At 39.9% G+C, this 22,185-nt stretch overlaps 1 protein-coding gene across 1 annotated transcript in view; it reads left to right on the top strand.

Moving 5' to 3' along the window:
* Positions 1 to 778: 778 nt before the first annotated feature.
* The window catches only part of LOC140717107 (signal peptide, CUB and EGF-like domain-containing protein 3), a 384,562-nt gene continuing 363,155 nt past the window's right edge, over positions 779 to 22,185 (top strand). Inside the window, 1 exon segment of the mRNA XM_073030336.1 lies at positions 779 to 1,170. Coding sequence (XP_072886437.1) covers positions 1,071 to 1,170 — 100 coding nt within the window. The 5' untranslated portion in view covers positions 779 to 1,070.

Here is a 22,185-nt window from a genome sequence, read left to right on the forward strand (position 1 = left end):
TCTCAGTGCACGGCCTTGACATTTCACAGGTTTAGATGGGCAAGGGCGGGGAGCAGAGAAATATAAAACAATGCTGCTTTCAGCTGTCGGCATGAGGGGCCAAGGCAGTCCGTCGCTGGCGCGCTGGCGGGAGTGACCTGTCCCCGGTGAGAATCAAACGACTCTCAGTATAATCGGATTTATTTAAATTCTCTGCCCTTTCAAACACAACGAACCCCTCGCTAGCTGGAGGGAGCAGGCTGGCCTCATTTGAACTTTTATAAAGAATGTTGCAAGCTGATTGGCGGCATTGTTTAATCTGAGTTTTCAACAGCTTGGTTGCTAGTTCAAGTTCCTAGTTTCATCCGTGTGTGACCGCGAATTGTGTGGAATAATTTGGAAAACACAACATTTCCCTCGAACTGTTTGCGCCCTAGCCCAGACCAGTCTTTAATATTTAAAATCGCAGTTTCACTTGCTACTGAGGCTCAGCCCGCAGGTCCGTTCAGCGGTTGCTGGATCTGTGCACTTTCTAATGGCCGGGCCGGGCCGGTCTGGCGACATGATCCTGCCTGTATCGATCCATTGATTGCACATGGTCCTGCTCTGACCTCCTGATCCCAGAGAAGCCGTTTCCATGGAGACTGTAAGTCCTCCTCCAGCCTTTTTTTCCTTGTCTGTGGCAGGAATTTCTCTGGGCAGCAGCTGATTGTAAATTCCTGCAGATACTGGAAGCATTGCGTGTGAAGTGTTTCCCTCCTCCCCTTTGTTGAATGCTGTGCTGGATCCCCAGACTCAGCCTCTCCATCTCCGCTCCTCTTCCTCCCTCTCTCTCTCTCGCGCGTGTGTGTGAGTGTGTTTATTTCCCCCACCCCTCCCCTCCCCTCCTTTCCCCTCCCTCCAGACCGTGTGCTGCTTACAGTAATGAACGGGACACACCAGATCCTCCTGATCCCCCAGAGGGCGATCTGACTGACGTGGGAGGCTCCGACCGAGGTTCCTTTCAGCTCCATCAGGACCTCCAAGAGGAGTGAGTGTGAGTGAGAGAGAGAGAAGAAAAAACTCGCGTCTCACCTCTTCCCCATCTGAAAATGCAGAACAGAATGGGTGCTATCCGTCTGACTGGCTGCTGCTGTTTATTTCTGATTTTCCTAAACCCACTCAGCGCCGCGGGAAGTAAGACAAACCAAGGTAAGAAAACCTTATGGTATTCCCTGTACTGATTCCGCTCGCCCTATTTACTTTAAACGTTTTTGTCTCTCTATGTAAATTCGTTCAGTGCTGAGTTTCGGATCGTGAACTGTGAAGGCTTACAGGGGTCTAAATGCAAGAGGGAACCGTGTGGGACAGGACAAGTAAGATCAATTCTACATAAACGGAGAAAAAAGAAAGTAGGCAAGATAACAATTTTGTAATTTAGGTTCAATTAAACGACAATTTTGTGCTTAATTTCTGAACGTTTAAGTAACTTATATTAACGCCTCATTTGCATACCTGGGGAAAACACTGACACACTTTAAAATATGCTGTTGGCCGTCTTCTGTTCTCAAACAAGCACAATCTTTTCAACATGATATATTTAGATATCTTCTTTTTCACCACAGTTTGATAAAAGTTTTCCATCTGTGCGCACTTCAGAAACTTGAAGAGCCAATGTCACATATCTTTACAGCTTCTGCAAACGAAGATGAAACATGAATTATTTAACAAATGCTTCAGGCAAACGCACATTCAATAATTGCGGTTTGAACAAACTGCCTACATGTAGCGGATATAATAGTAAATTTAAGAAAGGGATCAGTTTGTAAAATGTATATGTGTATAAATTATGTATGTATATTTGATGTCAGTGAATGCAGTATTTAATATTTTTATTTAGATGGTATTAATTAATTGTTTTATAATCGACTCATTGCTTTACAAACTGTAAATCTATAGAAAATTAAATATCGGTTGGCTTAGTTTAGATTCAGCCCAACACAGACATGGTACAATACTTATGAACATACACTCAAATCTGGCTTTTCAGATCCTGTTTTACTTGTGTCTGCTGGCATTGTGGCAATAACAAAACAAACACTGCAATGTGGTTTTAGTCTTTAGTTTATTAGCTGGGCGATTGACATATGTATTTGCTGAAAAATGTAATCTGAACAAGCTGGGACTTATTCAGCATGATGTTGACACATTACCGTGCAAAGTGCTGAGTGAACGTTTAACCAAGAATTTGCACCACTTTGAGCGTAGTTTAACACAGCCGAATATACAATTCTTACATTAGTCGGAGTTAGTTTTTGATAGCTGTGCTGTGACTACCCAACAAAGAATTACAATAACCGTGGTATGCTCAGTGAGAGCAGTCTGTGAGGTGCTTTTAGTTCATCTGAAAGATTTCTGTTAGGTGGAAGGGAAGTTAGAATTTCAGTTAACTTTTTTCTTGCTCCATTTGGGAAATAAATGATTATGGATATCTGTTTGCTGCCAGCTTTCTGAAACAGTGTTCACCTTGCCATTTTTCAGGTAAAATCGCACACACAATAAGTGTTAGCAACTACTTGACCGTGACAGACATCATATTGCAGTCTACACCAACATTTTCAGACTGAAGAGTGACCCCAGCTGATTTCTGCTTTCCCCTAAGAACCGACACTGAGGCCAATTCTGGTTCCACAGCTGCCACCTGAATTGTGATATAGGATTAATTAGTTGAATTCTAATAATTGCACATCCTGTGCTCAATCATTTGAACTAATTTCATAAGAAAACACCACTGCTGTGTAATGTTTGTCTTCCTTTTTAAAATTATCAACATTTTAATTATTTAGCAAAAGACAAACATTATTGGAAGCTGCTCTCCATGGGGCTAGTAATACCTTTTTAAAAGGAATTTAATTGATTTATATTGTCAGTTTTTGATATCTAGGTTGCAATGTGAATGTGATTGTTTCATGATCTGGTGTTTTAGTTACATTTGGAATGGCAACATGAGAACTAAATTACCTCATTTTTATAATAATGAATAGATTGTTTCCTGAGAGCTTTACAACTGTTGGAAATTTACTAAAGCAAAATTATCTGACAGCCTGTTTTGGAACATTACCCAGAGGAACCTTGAGACCTGCCATTCTTGATATAGAACAAAAGATTATAGATGTGCTGTAAATGAAAGGGAAAATATCTCTTACAAGATGAGTTCATTGTAACTCATCCACACTTTCCTCATAAAGGTGTCTGGATGATGTGGTGTCTGGATGATGTGGTGTTTGGATGATGTGGTAAGATATAGACGATGCTACCAGGTCTGAGTCCACTGGCTGTTTGAAATTCAGTTTTGATAAATTTTAGCCCTCACTGCTACCATATTGGCACTAACCTGAGTGCAGAGGAGTGTAGGGTTTCAAATAATTACACCCAACAAATTGTCACAACTCATTAGTGAATACTTTCTACAAGCAGTGTTTGATGTCTTTTCTCAGCTGGAGAGTCAGAACCCTTTTATATTATATATAGAATAACAGTGATGAATTGGATGCCTAGCCTTTATAGTTTCAATCATGTGGCATGCAAACGCCTGAAGCAATTGTGTTTACACGGATAATGTAAAACGGCAGAGACATCGCCTGATTGAAACATCAACTGTTTATTCCCCTCCATAGATGCCTCCTGACTGCTGAGTTTCTCCAGCATTTTGTGTGTTGCTCTGGATTTTCATCATCTCTTGTGTTTCTCACCTGATTTGTTATCCCTTTTTATGATCTCACTTCAGGATAAATAAAATCTCAAGATTTCAAGTAAAAAAAAATTGGCTCTTTTTTGCCTGTTGCTTCTGGATCTTTAAAAGGTAGAGTTCAGTTCCACAGGTGATAACGGTACCAAGGAACTCTGTCAAGTGACCACTTTTCATGCTAGGATCAGGACTGAAGAGCATTACCAGGCGATTGCCGACAGAGCTAGTGGAAACAAGGGGAAGTGGTAGTTGGTTCATCATATCTCAGCTCCATCTGACAACATATCCAAGAGTAGTTAGCACTTAATGATCAGAAACAGAGATCCTGGCTGATTTCCCATATCTGCTTTCCTCTTGTGTTAATTCATGGTGCGATACTTTTGGTATACCACCAAGTTGTTCACTTCGGTTGGAGTAATCAGTTAAATTTCTGATATTCATAGTATTATGAAAAAGTGAACCACAGGGAGAAATAATTTAGTGCTCCTGCACAATACGTAGCTCTCTATCGCAAAAGCATTTTATATTGCAGAGTCTCTGGCTGTCTGTGCTGTTTACATTACAGTGAAATTTCAGCAGCAGTCAGAACAACCGTGGTTAGACAGTTTTGAAGTAACAATCTTGTACACGGATGCTGTTCGTTTTTATATGGCACCATCAGCCTTGGTAGCAAAATGATCCGAGCACACAAAGCTTATTGTGCTAAGTTCCTGCACAACATAATGCCTGTCTGGCTTTATTGTGCGAATGCAATAATGAAAATAATTTGTTCAGATTTTACACTGCTGAGATGCAACAAGGAGATATGAACCTGGTACGACTGTTGTTGCCGGTGTGCCACTGCACTGGCCCCTGGCAAGACTTGATTGATGCCAAAAAGTAATGAAGACTGCCCATTGTAAACTTCACCTGTACAGATTACAGTCTCCATCTGGCTCGTGTAGAACATTTACAACAGTATAATAAAACCTGTTGTCTTGAATGTCCGGTTGGCTGCTGCAACATTCCATATATGTTACTTAAAATAAGTGATTGGAGGGTCTTTCAAATACCTCCCGGTGATGAATGTTTCTCTTGTTTCTGGATCTGTTGTTAGACATTGTAAGTTAGATATATTCACAGGCAAGTAAGAGATACCGAAATAATTCCTAACTAAGGTTTAAAAAATGGAGACATTTAGTGCAAAGGTAGCGACAGTAACGGAACAAAAGTTCGGAGCAGCTAAACAATCGCCATCTTACTGGAAGTATTGTTTCTGGATCTGTTATTGTGCTTCATAATACATATAAAACACTCTAAAATGGATACCAAGTTACTTAACGCACACGTGTATTTATTGACTTGGCTTTTGAGATAAAGATAGATTTGGAAAAAAAACAGAAGATGATATAAGTGGCTCAGGCATCAATGTGGTTGATGTATTTGTGATCAGTTGAAGACAAATTAAATTGTAGTATATTTATGATTTGATTGGGGCAATTCAGCTCAGGGAGTGGTTTGTGATGAATGTCATGGAAGATAAAACAACTTAAGAAACAAGCTTCTCTTCTCACGAAGGGGATAGTCAATTGATGCAGAGTTCTTGTATCTTGTATACTCTGTTTTCAAAAGTGGAGGAGTCATTTCTCAAAGCTACAGTAAATCCCATCGTGCATTCATAAGTGCCAAAGTTATTTGCTGCTATTACAAAATATTGAAAGTGGCAGTTAAGTCATATTTTCCAACATGTCCAGGAGATTCTTTAGAAAGACAAGGTACCTCACCTCAAGAATTCAGCTCAAAGTTAATTGTGGAATAGGTTTTCTCTAGATTTCTACATTGGAATTTTCTTTGTGTGCATGATGATTTTGTAGCTTTTGGGAAGCTATTCTAAGATTTTAGCCTGACTGAAATCTCTTCAGTGTGGCAGCAATGCTTATTTAAGATCAGATTGCTGGAATTTGAAATATCCTTTAGGCTTAAAAGTTTTCTATACTCATCCCCCATTTAGTTCCACTGAGGATGAGATATTTTCTCCTTCCCCTTTCTGGGACCTCCTGTGTCACGCACCCTGGCTGTGATATGTGCACCAGGGGTTCCCAGCTAAAGTAGTTAATGCTCTGTTGATTAACACCTTTTGGCAAGAAGAGCTGGGTGAATATCTGGTTAGGAATGGGATTAAAGGTTATAAAGATTGCTAATGGATAAGAATAATTTAGATAAATTGGAACATGTTGGCTCCTGAACTGTTAGGACTGTGGAAAATGTCACGCTAGAGGGAGGGGAATGGTCAGGGATGAATAATTAAATGTAGAGTTAGTAGATCTTGCTGAAGAGTTTCACCAGATTGACCTTTTGGCAGAGGGCAGTGAAAACATTGTACAATCTTTTCTCGGGAGATTAAACAGGTCACAACAAAGTAAAACAAACACAATAAATAAGCTGCAAATGTGAGACATTTTAAGAAAAGAGAAATGCACACTGGTCAGTTAGCGTCTAATGAGAGCAAAAGGATAATTAACGCATCAGGCAAATTCCAAAAAACTACTTGCAAGGCTATAAAGTGCAAATATTTCAATGCCTCCCTTGTTTGTATCAAGATTCTTCCCTGATAAAAATATAGCTTGGTTTGGGCCTTAGTTCCAGGTAGTGACACAGTTGGTCGTATTGTATGGAGGACTGGCTTATGAACTCTTGATACCAGAATATTTAACTTAATTTTCTCCTGGATTTTTCTCTTGGTTGTTTAAATCTTATATAATCAGAGTAACATGAAGGAAACATTTAAAATAACACAATTGTTTATGGTAAACAAACTAAGCTAGGGTACTTGGCATCACCTCTCACATGGAGCTCCTTTTTAGGTAGAGCGTTGTTGTCAGTGTTTCGTACCAATCTGAGATGCAGTGGATGATAAACCCAGACATTTTGAGCCAAGAGTTGCTTGATGGGGTGACTGGATGGATAGTTTGAGAGGAGATTCCTTCATTCCACAATTTATGGTGTTCTAATTCTCAATGTCATCCCAAATGCTTTTCACTATGGAGAGTGGTCATGGACCAAGTATCATTTGAATCAGTGGGAATTTGCACTTTTGCAAAGGAGTCTTACAGAACAACCTTGAACCTTTTCTCTGGTTCACCTGATAATCCCTTGTCATGGTGGAGCTCGGAGTAAGATGTGTATATTTGGAATCTCATATTGGGACTGTGAATGATATGGCTTACCCATCAGAGTGACCTAGGACCTTGTTGCTGGGAATATTGTCCAAGTTCATGACACTGATGTTGATCTGCTTATCCTGACAGTGGCTTTGGAGGATTTTTTGGAGACTGTTGGTGCTGTGTCTATAGTTATCTGAAGAGGCAAATAATCTACATCACTGAAGCATACACTGTTGCATGGCGGAACATAAAACCCTGAGATTTTGATTTGCCACTGATGGCAAAAAGACTGTTCTGGCACAGAAAAGGCAACAGTGAATTTCTTTATCAATTTTGCCTTCATTGAGAAGTGGCCCCACGGATCTGAAATGGTCTGTATTTTCTTGGGTGTCATGGAGGACCTTTATTGTTTGGGCGCACATGCAGCAGTGGGTAGAGACTGGAGATAGGTTGATAATGGATATTCCTTTTGCAGATGTTTAGGGCAAGGCTTGTCTATTTTATTCTTCAGTGAACAGGTCTACAATGGCTTGGAGAACACTATGGTTTTGTCTGAGTGACTCTGGTTCTGGGGTCAAGGTTACATGGGTTAAGCAAGTTTCTCATCAGTATTGTAGGTTAGCTCCACTCCAGTGGGGGAGGGGTGCAGTGAGAATGACTAAGAAAAGGATGGGGTGCACTGAGAACTGTTGTATCGAGTCTTCTTTCCCCAACCTGATGAAAGACATTTGACCAGGAGTGTTAACCCATGGGTGTTAACTGACATGCTCAGTGTTCTCAGCACTGACCCCTTGTGCTCTTTCCATCCAATTCCTGTTCTTCAGTTCATGGACTTCCTGTTGGATCTCAGTCTAAAAGTGCCTGTAGAACTGCTTCTTTTCTCTTGATGGATAGTGGTTTCCAATTCAGAATAATCAATAATTGGTCAATCAGTTCCATATTCTCTTGATCAGTCTCATTAAACCCATTATGAAGTGTTCTTGTCTATTGGCCTTCACTGTTATTAATAAAAGTAGATTTCACGGTAACCAGACATCGTGAATTTACTGCAGCTGCTGTTGGGTGGCGTTCCTCAGGCTCTTGAAAGGAGGTATCTCTGAATAGGTTGTGTTAATTATATTTGATTTGCCAATGGTAGTGTTTCTGTTGCTGCCATTGTTTTGGGGCTAGACACTGGGGCTAACAGAATGGATTAGGTGATGTTCATCATTAGCTGCCATGAAGCACAGGCACACAATGTATTTGATCTTCTTACAGATTCGCATGCAATGAAAATATCAAAAATAACATGAATACATTGTAAAATGAGAGCCCTTTTCAACTGTGTCTTGGATTGGTTTACTAACAATAAATCAATGCTAAAATGCATTAGTGGCCATTCTCTTGAGAATATTTGTACATTTTGTAAACTATGTTTTGATAAAGTTTTACTATTTTAGAGGAGTTGGTGGACAGAGTGGAACTAGCTGCACGATGCCTGAAAGTTGATCAACTCTATACATTCCTTATAGTAATCTAAATTTGTTTGGAGTTCTCTTGATAATCAGATTAACTCCATAGATTCCAATATTCAAGAATGTTCCTTCTACCCTTTGGGGCCCACAGTAACTGCACCACGACATCAGTGGCTGATTGCTCCATATGGAACACCACTTTTCTTTGCCATTCTTTCAAGTTTTTGAAATTTCTGGAATGCCTTTGCACTCCTGTTTGATATCAACTCAGTGCCCTCTCCTCATTTATACTCTGAGATGTTACAGTGTGTCCTTGTTCCTTATTTTCCTTTAATTGGATGCCTGTTCAGAAGACACTGGCTCTGGATGGAGCATTGGCAATGGAGGTTCACTTCTCAGCCCTTAGGGCAGCTGGAATTTTTCTGTAGTGTATTTTCCTTTGCTTTCCTATGAGACGTGTTTGAATCAAGGCTTGTTACTTTGTCTTTTTGACTTGGTTAGGTTTAGGGAAAGCTCTACAATAATGCTCATGTGCCATCTGCACCAATTTGTCTATGATATTTTGAAGTACAAATATTAGGGTAATATTTCACTCTAGAGGGACTGACTTCAAAATCTAATAGCTACTTTCTATTGAAGTTTGGACTTGAATACAAATTGCATCTGTTAAAATAATTTGCTTATTTAATTTCTGCATATAACGTTCTATAAGATTCCACCTGAAGTAATGCGGAATCACACTGTTCTACCCAATGCTGTAGCAGTAACTTAAACAGTTAAACCACAATGATTTCACATAGCCATCTTTTGCTGAATCAGACACAAAGACGTCATGGACTGAACAGTGCATAATAGAATTTATTTTTTTAAAACGTCGTCACTTAGAAAAAAATAGGTCTGTGGTCTTGATGAATAAGCACACGGCTTACCATCGTTGAGTCATTCAGATCACCAGGACTGGATTCTTGGCTGAAGTTAGTTTAGCTGAATGAAGGCCATTCCTCCCCTGGAGCAGGGTTTGGTGAGAAGTAACAAGGCTTTCCTTTTGCTCCTTGTCATATATTGAGATTTTGTTGCTTGTTAGGGAAGAAACTGCTTAACATTTGATTTTCTTGGTTTCAATTCAGTTGGCTTCAGCAACTTCCTTAGACCATCATCCTCCCCACTCAGTCCTCTACGCTGCACATGAACATGCATGCGGACACACCTAGATACAGACATACACAGATAGAAGGACACGCGAAATACCCTGGACCACCCTTCACCTGTCTCTCTGTATCATGTTCTCTTGACAGAGGGACCCAGCTTGAGCATCTTCTCAACTTTCAAATGATGCTAGTTTATTTTAATAGATGGCTCTCACAAAACTCATAAAAAATCTGTGACTTAGTATTCAGTGAATGATAGTAACTGGGAGTTATTTTGGCTCTCCCGATGAGACCAATTACAGGGTGTGTAGATTTAAAAATCTGACAGTTTTGCTAATTGTACTTAGACAAGAGCATAGAATTTATGTTCAAAGTGGTGAGTGAGTTTAATAGAGTAAGTGAGGAGTAACACTTCCCAAACATCAGAGCCAGTAGACATATAACGTAAAATTAAGAGGGAAACAGAATTATATACAATATGGAAACAGGCACTTTAGCCCTTTATGCCAACCAAGAAGTCTACCCTTTCTCCCATAACCCTATAAAGCTTTTCTAATCAAGTAGAAATATCAGTTTTGTTTACATGGATGCTATGATTTTTTAAAAAATTGGTAGAAATGTGTTCAATAATAAGGGAAACTGCATCTGTAAACTCAAAAAAGGAATACAGGTTAAGTAAGTACTCTTTATCTGAAGCGCTTGGGGCTAGATGTGGTTTGGATTTTGGAACATATAATGAATAGCTTGGGATCGCCATAATTTCCAATTCTGAATTTATGTACTACTGGTAAGCAGCCTGTGGATTACATTTGTTCATCATATTATGTACTTACCAGTAAAAATATTACATGCGATAATGAAAATATAATGTGTGCAGGTAAAGCATCATTGAGAGAGTACCTGAATCTTTCAGTCTTTCAGTGCAGGCTTTCAGTCTCCACCTACAATGCTCAGTTCTGATTATAATACACTGTAGTAGTATTTTACTTGTTTTTAGGTTTAAACAGACAGCATTGTAGACTTGTTCTGGTGTTACATTTTCATCAGTGTCACTTTAAAAATGTAATGCCATTATGTAAGGTATAAAAACAATCACCATTGTAGACTTGTTCTGGTGCTAGATCTTCGAGATCGGCAGACAGTTTAAAAATTTAATGCTATGTCTTTTCTTAAGTTTCTGCAACCAGCCTGCTGAATATTCACAATTACCTTTAATTTTCAGTTCAGTGTGATAGATCTTTGCTTGTTTTATGATCAGCATACCTGTAAGTGGTATAGGTTCACTCTGACACTGACGATACTTTAGCAAGATCTTAATTTTTCATATTATGCAGTGTTTTTCTACTTTTCATTAACATGTGGGGTTGCTTCTCAGGACTGTCCTTGGTGCACATTGCCTAGGGACTTGCCCAGCATCTTAGGGAATTTTCTATTTTGACATAATGTCAGTGCTCAAAAATGGTTTGGATTTGGGAGGTTTTCAGATAAGGGGTACTCACTCTCTATTTGCAATACTGTGTGGATTAAGTGAGAGAACAGGCTAAGAGCCCATTTGACCTCAGCACTGACCACATCAGAAATTCATCCTGTACACTGGAGAGAATTCATAAGGGAACATAAGGCATTCATGAAATTGTCACATTTTCACATTCATGTTTTTCTGTTACTGAATTTATTTTCTTTTCGGTAAATGCCACTAAAGTTATTGAGTTTCTAGGATGTGTGTCAGCACTTGCAAGCGAACCTTCACACATTTCAGGTTTGACCCTGCTCCTCTGGGTAGCCTTGCAGCATTTCACTGTTCTTTTGTTGATGTCTGATCAATCTTTTCACTCTGTGATCCCCTAGAAATAGAAAATTAACCGGGAATTGCAAAAACGCTGAGCAAAATATGGAATCTGTTGCTACGAGTTTTTGTCAGTAGTGTACAGGATTTGATGACATTCATGAACTACTCAAGCTTTTTATTTGTGGCTTGTGTCATTATCACAAATGCTTAGTTAAGTAACTCCTTTGCCGTTCCCCGCCAACCATCTGTTATCCTCACTGATGATACTGATACAAAGATAGCTTGCGTTGTACTCATAATTTGTGGTTTGAATAATAGTGCTGGAAGTTCAACTCCAGGAATCTTCATTTACTATCCGGTAACTGAGCTACAATTTCAGTTGAGAAAATAGTTGCATCAGGCTTGTTGTTGTGGCAAAATGACCAGTGGTAACTTTGCATTAAATATTGTACATACATTTCTAGTGGCGTTTAACTCCGTTAAAAGGCGAATGTCCAATTTTTGGATACAGATTTCACTCTGTTTTACTAATGATCCTTGCGTTTCTGCAGATATATAAATAACTATGAGTGAACATGTTACAAGAGATCAGTGAAAGAAGTTTAAAACATAATTCTAGTGGATGGTAGAGGAAGTACAGGTATTCGGTATTGGACATATGTTGCGAGAAAACTGTAATTTTAAACATAAGCTTTCTTTTGGTTTATTGCATGTTTATGTAGATGAATATCTTATATGATATAGTACTGACACTACACATTCAATGATTTTGGGAATGAAAAATTGATTGCAATTTCAGTTTTCACTTTTTAAAGGCATACTCTACTCTTAAATAAGGTCATCCAAAGCCCTGGTGCTAATTTGCACAAATTACCCTTTAACCATCACTGTATGTTTAGTGATTAACACCAGGTAACCAGTAGAGCAAAGCTATGTTTGTAAAACTCTTATGCTTTCTTTCAATCGTTTGACTGCTCTTCACTGCCCTGTACCTTCTGATTTATCTTGCTCCCCTTGGGAATCCTGAATTTCATTGCCAAGCTTTTGGCAGAGGCCAAGGTTCTAAAATCTGCCTGGCTTTCTCACTCTTGTATTCCATTTGATACAGTGGCCAGAAGGATTTCCATGCGTGGCTCAGCATCGTTTTTGGATAATGTCTCAGTGATCAGCTTGGGAAGTTAATACTCTGTGCAAATGGAAGCTGATGTTGTGGTACACGTGGATTGTTGAAGCAATGGCACTCACCGTCTTTCCTGTTGCTGTTTCAACACTCACTCCTCAATGATTTCATGGATTTTGCTGTCACCATCTATCCCAAAGCCTATTTCAGATATTAGTCACCTTTGGTTACATACTGGCTCTGTTTTTTAACCCGGCCATGTGCAGCGGTGCAGGAAATTTATTAATCTGTGGGTTTCCAGCTAATCTGAAAAGCTTGAGGCCAATTGGCTACAGGCGTTGAAGACTGGTACTTTTTATCTCATAATTTATCCACATATAAATAAATATTACTGGTCATTTCCATAATCAAATTTCAAACAACTGTAATAAGACATTTGCTCTCATTACTTTCATAGCTGGGACTAGTAACTAACCGTAAAACTGTGAACACACTAACTGAGAAGATTTGTTAGACTTAAGGAACAGAACTGATTTCTTGTCGTACCAGCATTTGTTTATCAAAAACTGTGGTTTCTCTAATGACATTGTTGAAAACAACAAGTTTCACCACATGTTTTATATTTTGATGTACATGTGACAAATAATAAAACAAATCTATATACTCTTAATATTTGTTCAGAATTCAATATAATGCTTTAAAATTAACGTAGAATCTCAAGTTTAGAAGTTTAAGATAGAAAAAAATCCAATACTACTGGATTTTCTGTCCATGTCATGTGAATTCTGGCATATGGTGTGCACAGATTTTGTCACGAATTTTGAGTAATGTCAGTATTATGCAGTGCAAATATATAAACATTTATAATGTGAATTTCTGTTTAAGTAGTTTGTGGTCAAGGTTCAGTTGCAGGCCTGTGCTAGCCCACTCTTTCCACTAGGTGGTGGTAGTGCCTCATCCTGCCTCGCAGCCACAGAGTCGCTATTGACTGTTGGAAATCTCAGTGGTCTGGCGTGTTGTTGCTTTCCAGAGCAAATTTGTTTAAATTTTGTTTCTCTGAGACTTAGTGCCTCCTTCTGACCCTAATTTCTCTCAGTCACAAGGAATCTTTCATTCTGTGATCCCACAGAACTCTCCAGCTCCAGCGCCTGGACCTGAAAAAATTTACAAGGCTGTTGCCGGGTCTGGAGGACCTGAGTTAATCGGGAAAGATTGAATAGGGTTAGGGCTTTATTCCTTGTAATGTAGAAGATTGTGGGGAGATTTGATAGAGGTATAAAAATTGCGAAGGGTATAGATAGGGTAAATGCAAGCAGGCTTTTTCCACTGAGGTTGGGTGGGGCAACAACCAGAGGTCATAGGTTAAGGGTGAAAGGTGAGCAGTTTAAGGGGAACATGAGGGGAAACTTCTTCACTCAGAGGGTTGTGAGAGTGTGGAATGAGCTGCTGGCACAATTGGTGTATGTGAGCGTGATTTCAACATTTAAGAGAAGTTTGGGTAAGTACATGGATGGTAGGGTATGGTTCCAGTGCATGTCGATGGGACTAGGCAATTTAAGTGGTTTGGCACAGACTAGATGGGCCCAGGAGCCTGTTTCTGTGCTGTACTTTTCCATGAGTAGGAATCATGTGAACACAACACAAGGTTGGACACGTATAGGTCCATCAAGCATGACAATCCCAGTGCACTTTCCTTAGTGCTATCCAGTTAATTCAGAAGCTTATTTTACCAGCATTACTCATGGATATGCTACCAATTACACTTGATTATATGAGTTGGTATGCTTTAGGTGCTAACTTTATCACACCAAATGTACATTGGATTCCGCCCATGAATCTGCATTGCTTTCTGATTGGCTGCAAGATATTGAGATCCTCACAGCAGAGCAAGTTTATAATCTGTTCTGTTACTGGAACTGGTGGAACTGTTGACTGCTATCTTTTTTGATACGTTTTATTGTCATTTTTTATAATTGTGTTCTTTATACTTGTAATGATTTTGCATCAGATTCGGAGTAACAATCATTTCATTCCCCTTACACTTGTGTACTGAAGAAGGACAATGGACAATCTTGAATCTTTCTCATGAATAGCTTTGATGTGAAGTTATGGAAACTTAGGTACAGTAGCAGGAAACCGGAGAAGTTTCGTTTCTCAGAAAACTCAATAATGCTGCATCTTTTGTAGTGAGTGTGTGTGGGGGGTGTGTGTGTGTGCGTGCGCATACCTATATGTGCATGCGTGTTTGCGTGTGTGTGGTGCATCTCTGTCTCTGTGGTGTGTGGGTGTGTGTGTTTACATATATGTGCATGCATGTTTGTGTATGGTGTGTGTGTGTACTGTATCTTTAAAGAGGTCACCATGTGCTTTGGTTTCTGATGCATTGTTACACTATCCAATGCTATTGGTTTAATGTTGACTCCATGATTAAAGGATGCTTTTTCCATCTTTATCACTCGCCATGTGGAGTGGACAGCAACCCAAAATGTTAAACCTACAGACACCATACTGGTGATTATGATGTGACAACATGAAAACAGTATTTAAAAATTAATATTAAACTGAATTCGTCTGAGTCTTTCTTGTAAATCTGTTGATGACTGTGATGAAACTAATGCACGACGTGATTATTCTTTCAACAGGTTTTAACGGTTGAGTTTGTAGATGCAGATTTTCTTTATTAGCCAGAGTTAGAAATTTAGGATGAGAGGCTGAGGGCAGTTACCTTAAGTGTTGAAAACAAATGCTAAGATTTTCTGTCTTTGAATCCTTCCCAATGCGGAGTAAATATCCATCTCAAGCAAACACACTTAGAACAATTTTAATGCCACAGGGAAGAAGAAAATGGCTGAAGTTTTATTTATTGCTTCAGTCAAGTTCCAAGATGCACTTACACTTTGGTTTGCTGAAATGAATAAACTTTGATTCTCAAAGTACTGTTAACATTTTAATAATAAAACTATTTAAAAGAGATGTTGTTTGTCCATCAGTAAATGAGTTTCTGTACCAATAAATGTTTTACTCAATGTCAGTTTGGTCTTTTAATTTGTTTTAAGTGGATTCATTTCTACTTGTTCCAGGTTAGTTCCAGTTCTGTCTCCTGATCCAATTTACAGTTTAAGAGATTTTACTTGCCCTCTGTTCTGCTCACCTCCCATTGCTAAATTTAGAAATAGAAGTCACTGAAAGGAGTTTAAACTCATGTTTGAAAGGATGGTATTTGAGTCAACAAATAGCCTAAATTAACTATGACTATGGATTGATTCATTGTAGACTGTTTAATTAATTTAGAGGATTAATTACGGAAATAATTTGTTCAGAGCACGGAACAGGCCCTTCGGTCCAACAAATCCATGCTGACCACAGCATCGTCCGTGCCAGTTGCAGGCTCCTTCTCTTCATGTTCCTATCTAAATGCCTCTTAGATGTTGCGTTTCCATCCATCTCAACCATCTCCTCTGGCAGTTTTTCCAAGTGCTCATTACTGTCTGTGATAGGAAGTTACCTTTCAGGTCTCTTTTAATTCAACCCCCCCCCCCCCCCACCTACCTTATCTTGTATCTAAGCCCTCTCATTTAGGAATCCCCAACTCTGGGCTGGCTGTGACTGTGCACCTTATCCACACCCCTTATAATTTTATAAGCTGTATGAGGTCACCCCTCATTTTCCTATGCTCCAATGAATAAAGATCCAGTGTGGCTAATCTCTCCATATAGCTTAGGCCAGGCAGTGTCCTCGTAAATTCCTTGCGCACCTTCTCCTGCTTGACACTGTCTTCCCCACAACAGGATGACCAAAACTACACAATACTCCAAATGCAGCCTTACCAGTAATTTATATAGCTGTAAAGTACTGTCCTTCCTCATAAACTTGATGGCCTAACTGATGAACACATTTATCACCTACCTGCATCATCACTTTCAGCAAATTGTACCCTTCTACTCCCAGGTCCTACCTTGGCTTAACTGATCAAGATCTATTTGCAGTTCATTGTAACCTGCTTCACTATCAACAAGGCCCCCTAGTTCAGTTAACAAACTTGCTAATCGGGCCAAGTACATTCATTTCCAAATCATTTACATAAATAATGAATAACAGAGGCCTCAACACTGACCTGGGGCACCCTACCAGTCACAGGCCTCCAGTTGGAGAATTGACCTTCAACCATTACCATCTGTTTCCTATCAGAGGATGTTGTGAAATTATATCTGTAGACCAGGGGACTCCTGCAGACAGCAGCTCAGTGGCTTAAGAATGAAGAGTAGAGTTGTGCAAACAATTTGTTTAGACTTGGCAAGGGGGTCTGATTGCAAACAAAGGGAAGGACAGATGCTGGTTTGCGGCCAAAAATGAGTTTCTCTCAGGGGCTGGAGGTTGGAGGTCCATTCTCTGCAAGTCCAGGGTCAAGGAGTGGAGGTGCGGAGGTGGCCTGTCTGGGGTTGGAGATCTGTCTGAGTGGGTGAAAAAGGGGCTTGTTTTGTTGTTGATGATGCTGCTTGTGTTGTTGTGCTGAACATTGTGGGCATGCTATTTTGGCACCAGAATGCACAACATCACTTGTCCTAGCCCATCCTTTGGAGTGTTGGTTGTTAAGGCAAATAACGCATTTCACTAAATCTAATAAATCTAAATCCGAATTTGATTCCACAGGGGATCTCCTAGTAGTATAGATACTACTATGGAATTAAAATAAGCTGGAGTGCACCATCTTCTTAGGTCTTAGGTCTGATCCCAGTACGTGGCAAGTCTGATGAGTAGAAACTGAATGCTACATAAATACCGTCAGCTATGGAACGAACTAGTGAGAGAAGAACAGAGATCAGTCCCACCAGACCAGTTCAGCCATGCCAGTCAAAATGCCTGTCCATATTTTTCTAAACCTTTTCTATACATGTTGATGTCCAAATGCTTTAAAAGATTGTATTTGTACCTGTCTCTACTGCTTCTCCAGCAGCTGTTTCCACTATTCTCTATGTGAAACCATTGCTCCTCCGATCCTCTTCAAATCCTTCAGCTCCCACTGTAAGCATAAAACTCTAGTTTTAGACTCCCCTATGCTTGGAAAAAAGACTGTGATTATCTATCCTATCTACATTGGTTTTAGCAGGACCAATAGATTTACTGTTCTATAAGAGACCTCAGATTTATGCATGAGCATATGATTTTCCTTACACATGGTCTTTAATATACAGTACAGGCAGTCCCTGGGTTACGTACGAGTTCTGTTCCTGAGTCTGTCTTTAAGTCGGATTTGTACGTAAGTCGGAACAAGTACATCTGGTATTATTTAGTGTCAGTTAGTCAAACGTTTGTCTTAGTATATAGTATATATTTTACCTTTCTATGCATATAAAACACTTAAGAAACGTATGTTTTCCAATAATTAAACCACTGTGTTGCTTGGTAATAATTGTAGCTTTCATCGGGGCAGGGCCTTTCACATGCTCCATTATTCTCACTTTATCCATTATCCTTTAAAATTGTTCCGATCGTTGATTGACTGTAGCCTAACACTTTTCCAATTACCGATGGCGTTTCACCTCTTTCCAAACACTTTATTATTTCCACTTTATTTTCAATCGCGTTCACTTCCTGTTAATGGAACAGAAGCACTGTGGGCGGCGGGTCCTGACCTGCGCCAGCTCCTGAGGTCCGCGGGTCCTAAGGACCACCACACTGATTTCCCCGGGTCCTAAACTGCACTTCCACAATATTCCGCGTGGGAATTTAAACTGGAGGTGGCAGTGTTTTTTTTTTACGAGGTCGAGTTGCGAGCTCGATATCAACCCGGCACGGATGGTACGGGAGTCACTGGATCAACATCAACCTGGCACGGGAGCGGTCTGTCACTAAATCGAATTCGGGACGCTCCGTTCTCTAGCCCGGCGCTGATTTGACTGCGCCACCAGCCGACCGGAACGGGGAGGTGGGGTCAGGGTGAATCTTACTAAGAAAAATTTAAGCCAAATACAAAGTTAAACACTCAACACAGTGTCAATGGCAACAACTTAAAATGGTGGACGGCGTCGCGATCTGACTTAAAATGGCGGACGGCGTTCTCCTTCCTCGGTTCGTAAGTACAAGTTGTCCGTAAGTCAGACGTTCGTAACTCGGGGACTACCTGTACTGTTACAGCATGGGGCTAATGTCCTTTATGTTTTAGCTATGGCTATATAGTTTGTTCTGTTTATGATCTGGTATGGATAAAAAGATTTTAAAAATTATTGATCTTGCACCCATTAAATCAAAACAAATTTTTATTTCACTTTTTTAAAATTCACAGTGACCTCCGTGAACTTAAAGGGAATGCAGAATAGAACTTAGTTAATTTCAGATTGCATATTTCAGATTCTCAGGACCATGATATCCACTTATCCAGAGCTCCGGCTACACAATTCAGCCCATACTTTTGACCCAGGGTTCACACTCTAGACCAGGGAATGAGACAAATGCTGGACTATCAGGATTTCAGAACCACTGGATCACAGATTATCAGAGTTTGGTCTCTAAAAGCAAGAAGTGAGGATGAAGTATGCCATTACTCAATTGCACCATTTCAACCATCTGTTCAAAAATTATGAATGTTTGTCGTTTATAACAAAGGAGAGGGGACAAGGACAGCAGTCTGCTGTGGAAGGCTTGACCGGGGCATCCTGAAGAAGGAGACAATTAGGTATGTTCAGTTAAAAGTTGAGTGTGTTGGAAAGCCTGCTGGATTGCTTACTTTCATTGTCAATTTGTATGGAAGGTTTTTAAGCAAACTTACCAAAGGGCTTTTTCAAAAGTCTTCTAGGCCCAACCATGATCTAGTCTTGAATATCTGGTGTCACAGCTTCCATTTCAGCATGTACAGAAGCCATTCACCCTTACCGAATAGAGTGGAGTATAGTTCTGCTGATTTTGAATGCCTATAGTTCTTAAGTTCCTAGACATGTTTGGAATCCTTCCATTTATCATGGAGGTAGTGCCTCACAACCCAAAGCAAAGTGTTCTCAGATGAGGATGGAGGTTGTTCCCTGTTGTCTCCTGTGATTACTCCTATTGCAAGTACACCTGATTCTAATATTGGTGATGAGAAGATTAGTTCCCTGCTCGTTTTTTTCACTGCCTGCTATAGGCTGCATCTGGCTCCTATGATCTTCAGGTCTTGGGCATCTTGGTCTGAACCTTTACAACTGACTGTTGCTGGTGACATTTGCTCACACAGAGAGCATGCTATGTTCTACGAGAGAACACGCACTTCGCAGAAGAACCACAACACAATACTGCTGCAGAGTTACATAAAGCTGGGCAAAGATATTTCACCTGTATGGTCTTATGATGAAATAAAAGAATTCCAAAGTAGTTCTGTTTGTTTAGCCATTTCAGTCTCAGTAAACTGCTTCAGAAAAAAAGAGTAAAATAGAAGGTGAATGTTTCTCACTTCTGGAGATTTGTTTCTGTACAAATGTAGATTTTGTAATAATTTAGCTTGAAATGTATGTCTAGAAAATCTATGCAGCCTGAAGAGCAAACTGAAAGGTTGCAGTAACAGAGCGTCGATTAGTTGTTGCTCCTGTGCCAAAATGTTCCAGTTACTTCAAGTTTGTTGTCCAGTTCTCTACCTGGACTAAGAGATTGCAGCCACGGGGGCTGGTGTTGGGTCACAGGCTCATGTTGGAGCTTATGGAGCATGGGATTTGCTCTGGGGGGTGAGATCATTGTGGATTTGGCAGGATTGATTCCAGCACCTTTGGAGGCAAGCTGGTGGGAAAGAGGATGGACCTGGGGAAGAAAAGAGGCTTTTGGTATATGGAGAGTACGGAAAGTTGGGGAGGGTGATAGGGAAAGATTGGCATACATTGTGGAGATTGGAAAGGGAGATTAATGTTTGGGCTTGAACTTTAAATTTTCCCCCTCTAATCTTAAAAACTTGTCCTCTGCTATTGGACATTTCTGTCCTAGGTAAGAATCTCTGACAGTCTACCCAATCTGCACCTTTCATAATTTAAAACAAACTATCAGGTTACTACTTAGCCTCCTATGTTCTAAAGAGAACAACACAAATTTGTCCAATCTGACTTTATAGCTCATTCCTCTAATCCAGGCAGCATCCTGGTAAACGTCTTCTACACTTTTCCCACAGTCTCCACATCCTTTTAATACTGGGGCAACCAAAACTGCATGCAATACTCCCAATTATGTTCAGACTGAAATTTTATAATAGCTGTGGTATGACTTCCTTACTCTTACACTCAACCTACTTACAAGCATTACAACTTACCCACTTGCATAGCTACTTCGAATGAACTATGGATCTGGACCTCAGGATCCTTCTGTACCTCAATGCTATTAAAGAGCCTACCATTAGCTGAATACTTTTTCCTTCCATTTGACCCCATTGCCCAAGTTGTAACTCCTCAGACTTCCCCAGATGATTATCTATGAGGCATTCTATCACAGTTATTCTAAACAAAGTTGCTGTTCACTCAGGAGAGGGAACCAGTGGAGTTTTTCTCTATGGCAAACTTTAGTAGAGCGCCTTAGCGAGAACAAAATTGAGTGACTATGGTTTCACTTTTACATTTCGTAATGAGAAGCCCCCACCACCCAGGAAATGCCCTCCTCATTACTACCATCAGGGAGGAGGTACAGGAGCCTGAAGACACAAAGTCAGTGTTTTAGGAGCAGCTTCTTCCCTTCCGTCAACTGATTTCTGAACAGACAATACACCTATGAACACTACCTCAATACTTTTGCTCTCTTTTTGCACTATGTATTTCATTTTTAACATATATTCCTTACTGTAATTTAATGTATTTTTATGTATTGCACTGTACAACTGCCACAAAACAACAAATTACATGGCATATGTCAGTGATATAAACCTGGTTCTGATTCTGCGATTAAATGAATTACCTTTACAAAGATAGAGCATTCCTATGAAACCTTTCTTAAGCCGAAATGGCGTAAACCATTAAGTTATACGGGAAAAATTTTCGTAAAAGTGAAAATCCTCTTTGTAATGCGAAAACAGGTTACTAATGTAGGTCTTTTGTGAAAGTGAAGTGGCGTAAAGCGAACATTCGTAAAGCGGGGGACACCTGTAATGCAACTATTGCTTAACAACTACTGTGCTGAAAGAAGGTACATGTCTAATTGTCAGGGTAAAGAACTGTATAAACAGCTACCTTGGGCTGTTGTGATGTCCCCCTCCTGCCTGAGCATATCTGCTGATGAAACTATCATGTGCGCTTTTGCTACCTTGACTAATATTCTGCAGGCTGGCTTCCTTGCACCATAAACCTAATTTCATCTCAATCTGTGCTGCTTCTTTCCATCAGCCCTTGTCTACCCATCACTCTATCTACTAACTCAGACCAGCAACATAGCTCACTTTTGATCATGTTAAAGCCCCTTCATGCCATTATCCCTGAAATCTCCTCCAGTTCAACAGCCTTGTAGAACTCTGTATTCTGCTAATTCTGGTTTCTGGTACATTCCTGATTTGATTCACTCAATAATTATGCCTTCAGCTGAATAGCCCTTAAGCAATGGAATTTCCTTCCTGATCTTTTCTGCTCTGTCTCTCCGTTGGATTCTTTTCTGACATCAGACCAAGCACCTCTGATATGGAAAGGCAAAGGTTGAAACACCAGGAATTGTGGATAATTTGTCTGTGACTGTGCCTTGGGATTTATCTTTTTGACCAAACATTAGCTTAGCTGTCTTAATGTGGTTCCATGTCGAATTTCATCAGAGCACTCCTGTGAATGATTTGGAATACAAAAGGCATGATATAAATGCAGATTGTTGTTTTACGAGGATCCTTACAAATAGTATTGG

The sequence above is a fragment of the Hemitrygon akajei genome, chromosome 27 (assembly GCF_048418815.1).
Source record: "Hemitrygon akajei chromosome 27, sHemAka1.3, whole genome shotgun sequence".
Lineage (NCBI taxonomy): Eukaryota > Metazoa > Chordata > Chondrichthyes > Myliobatiformes > Dasyatidae > Hemitrygon > Hemitrygon akajei.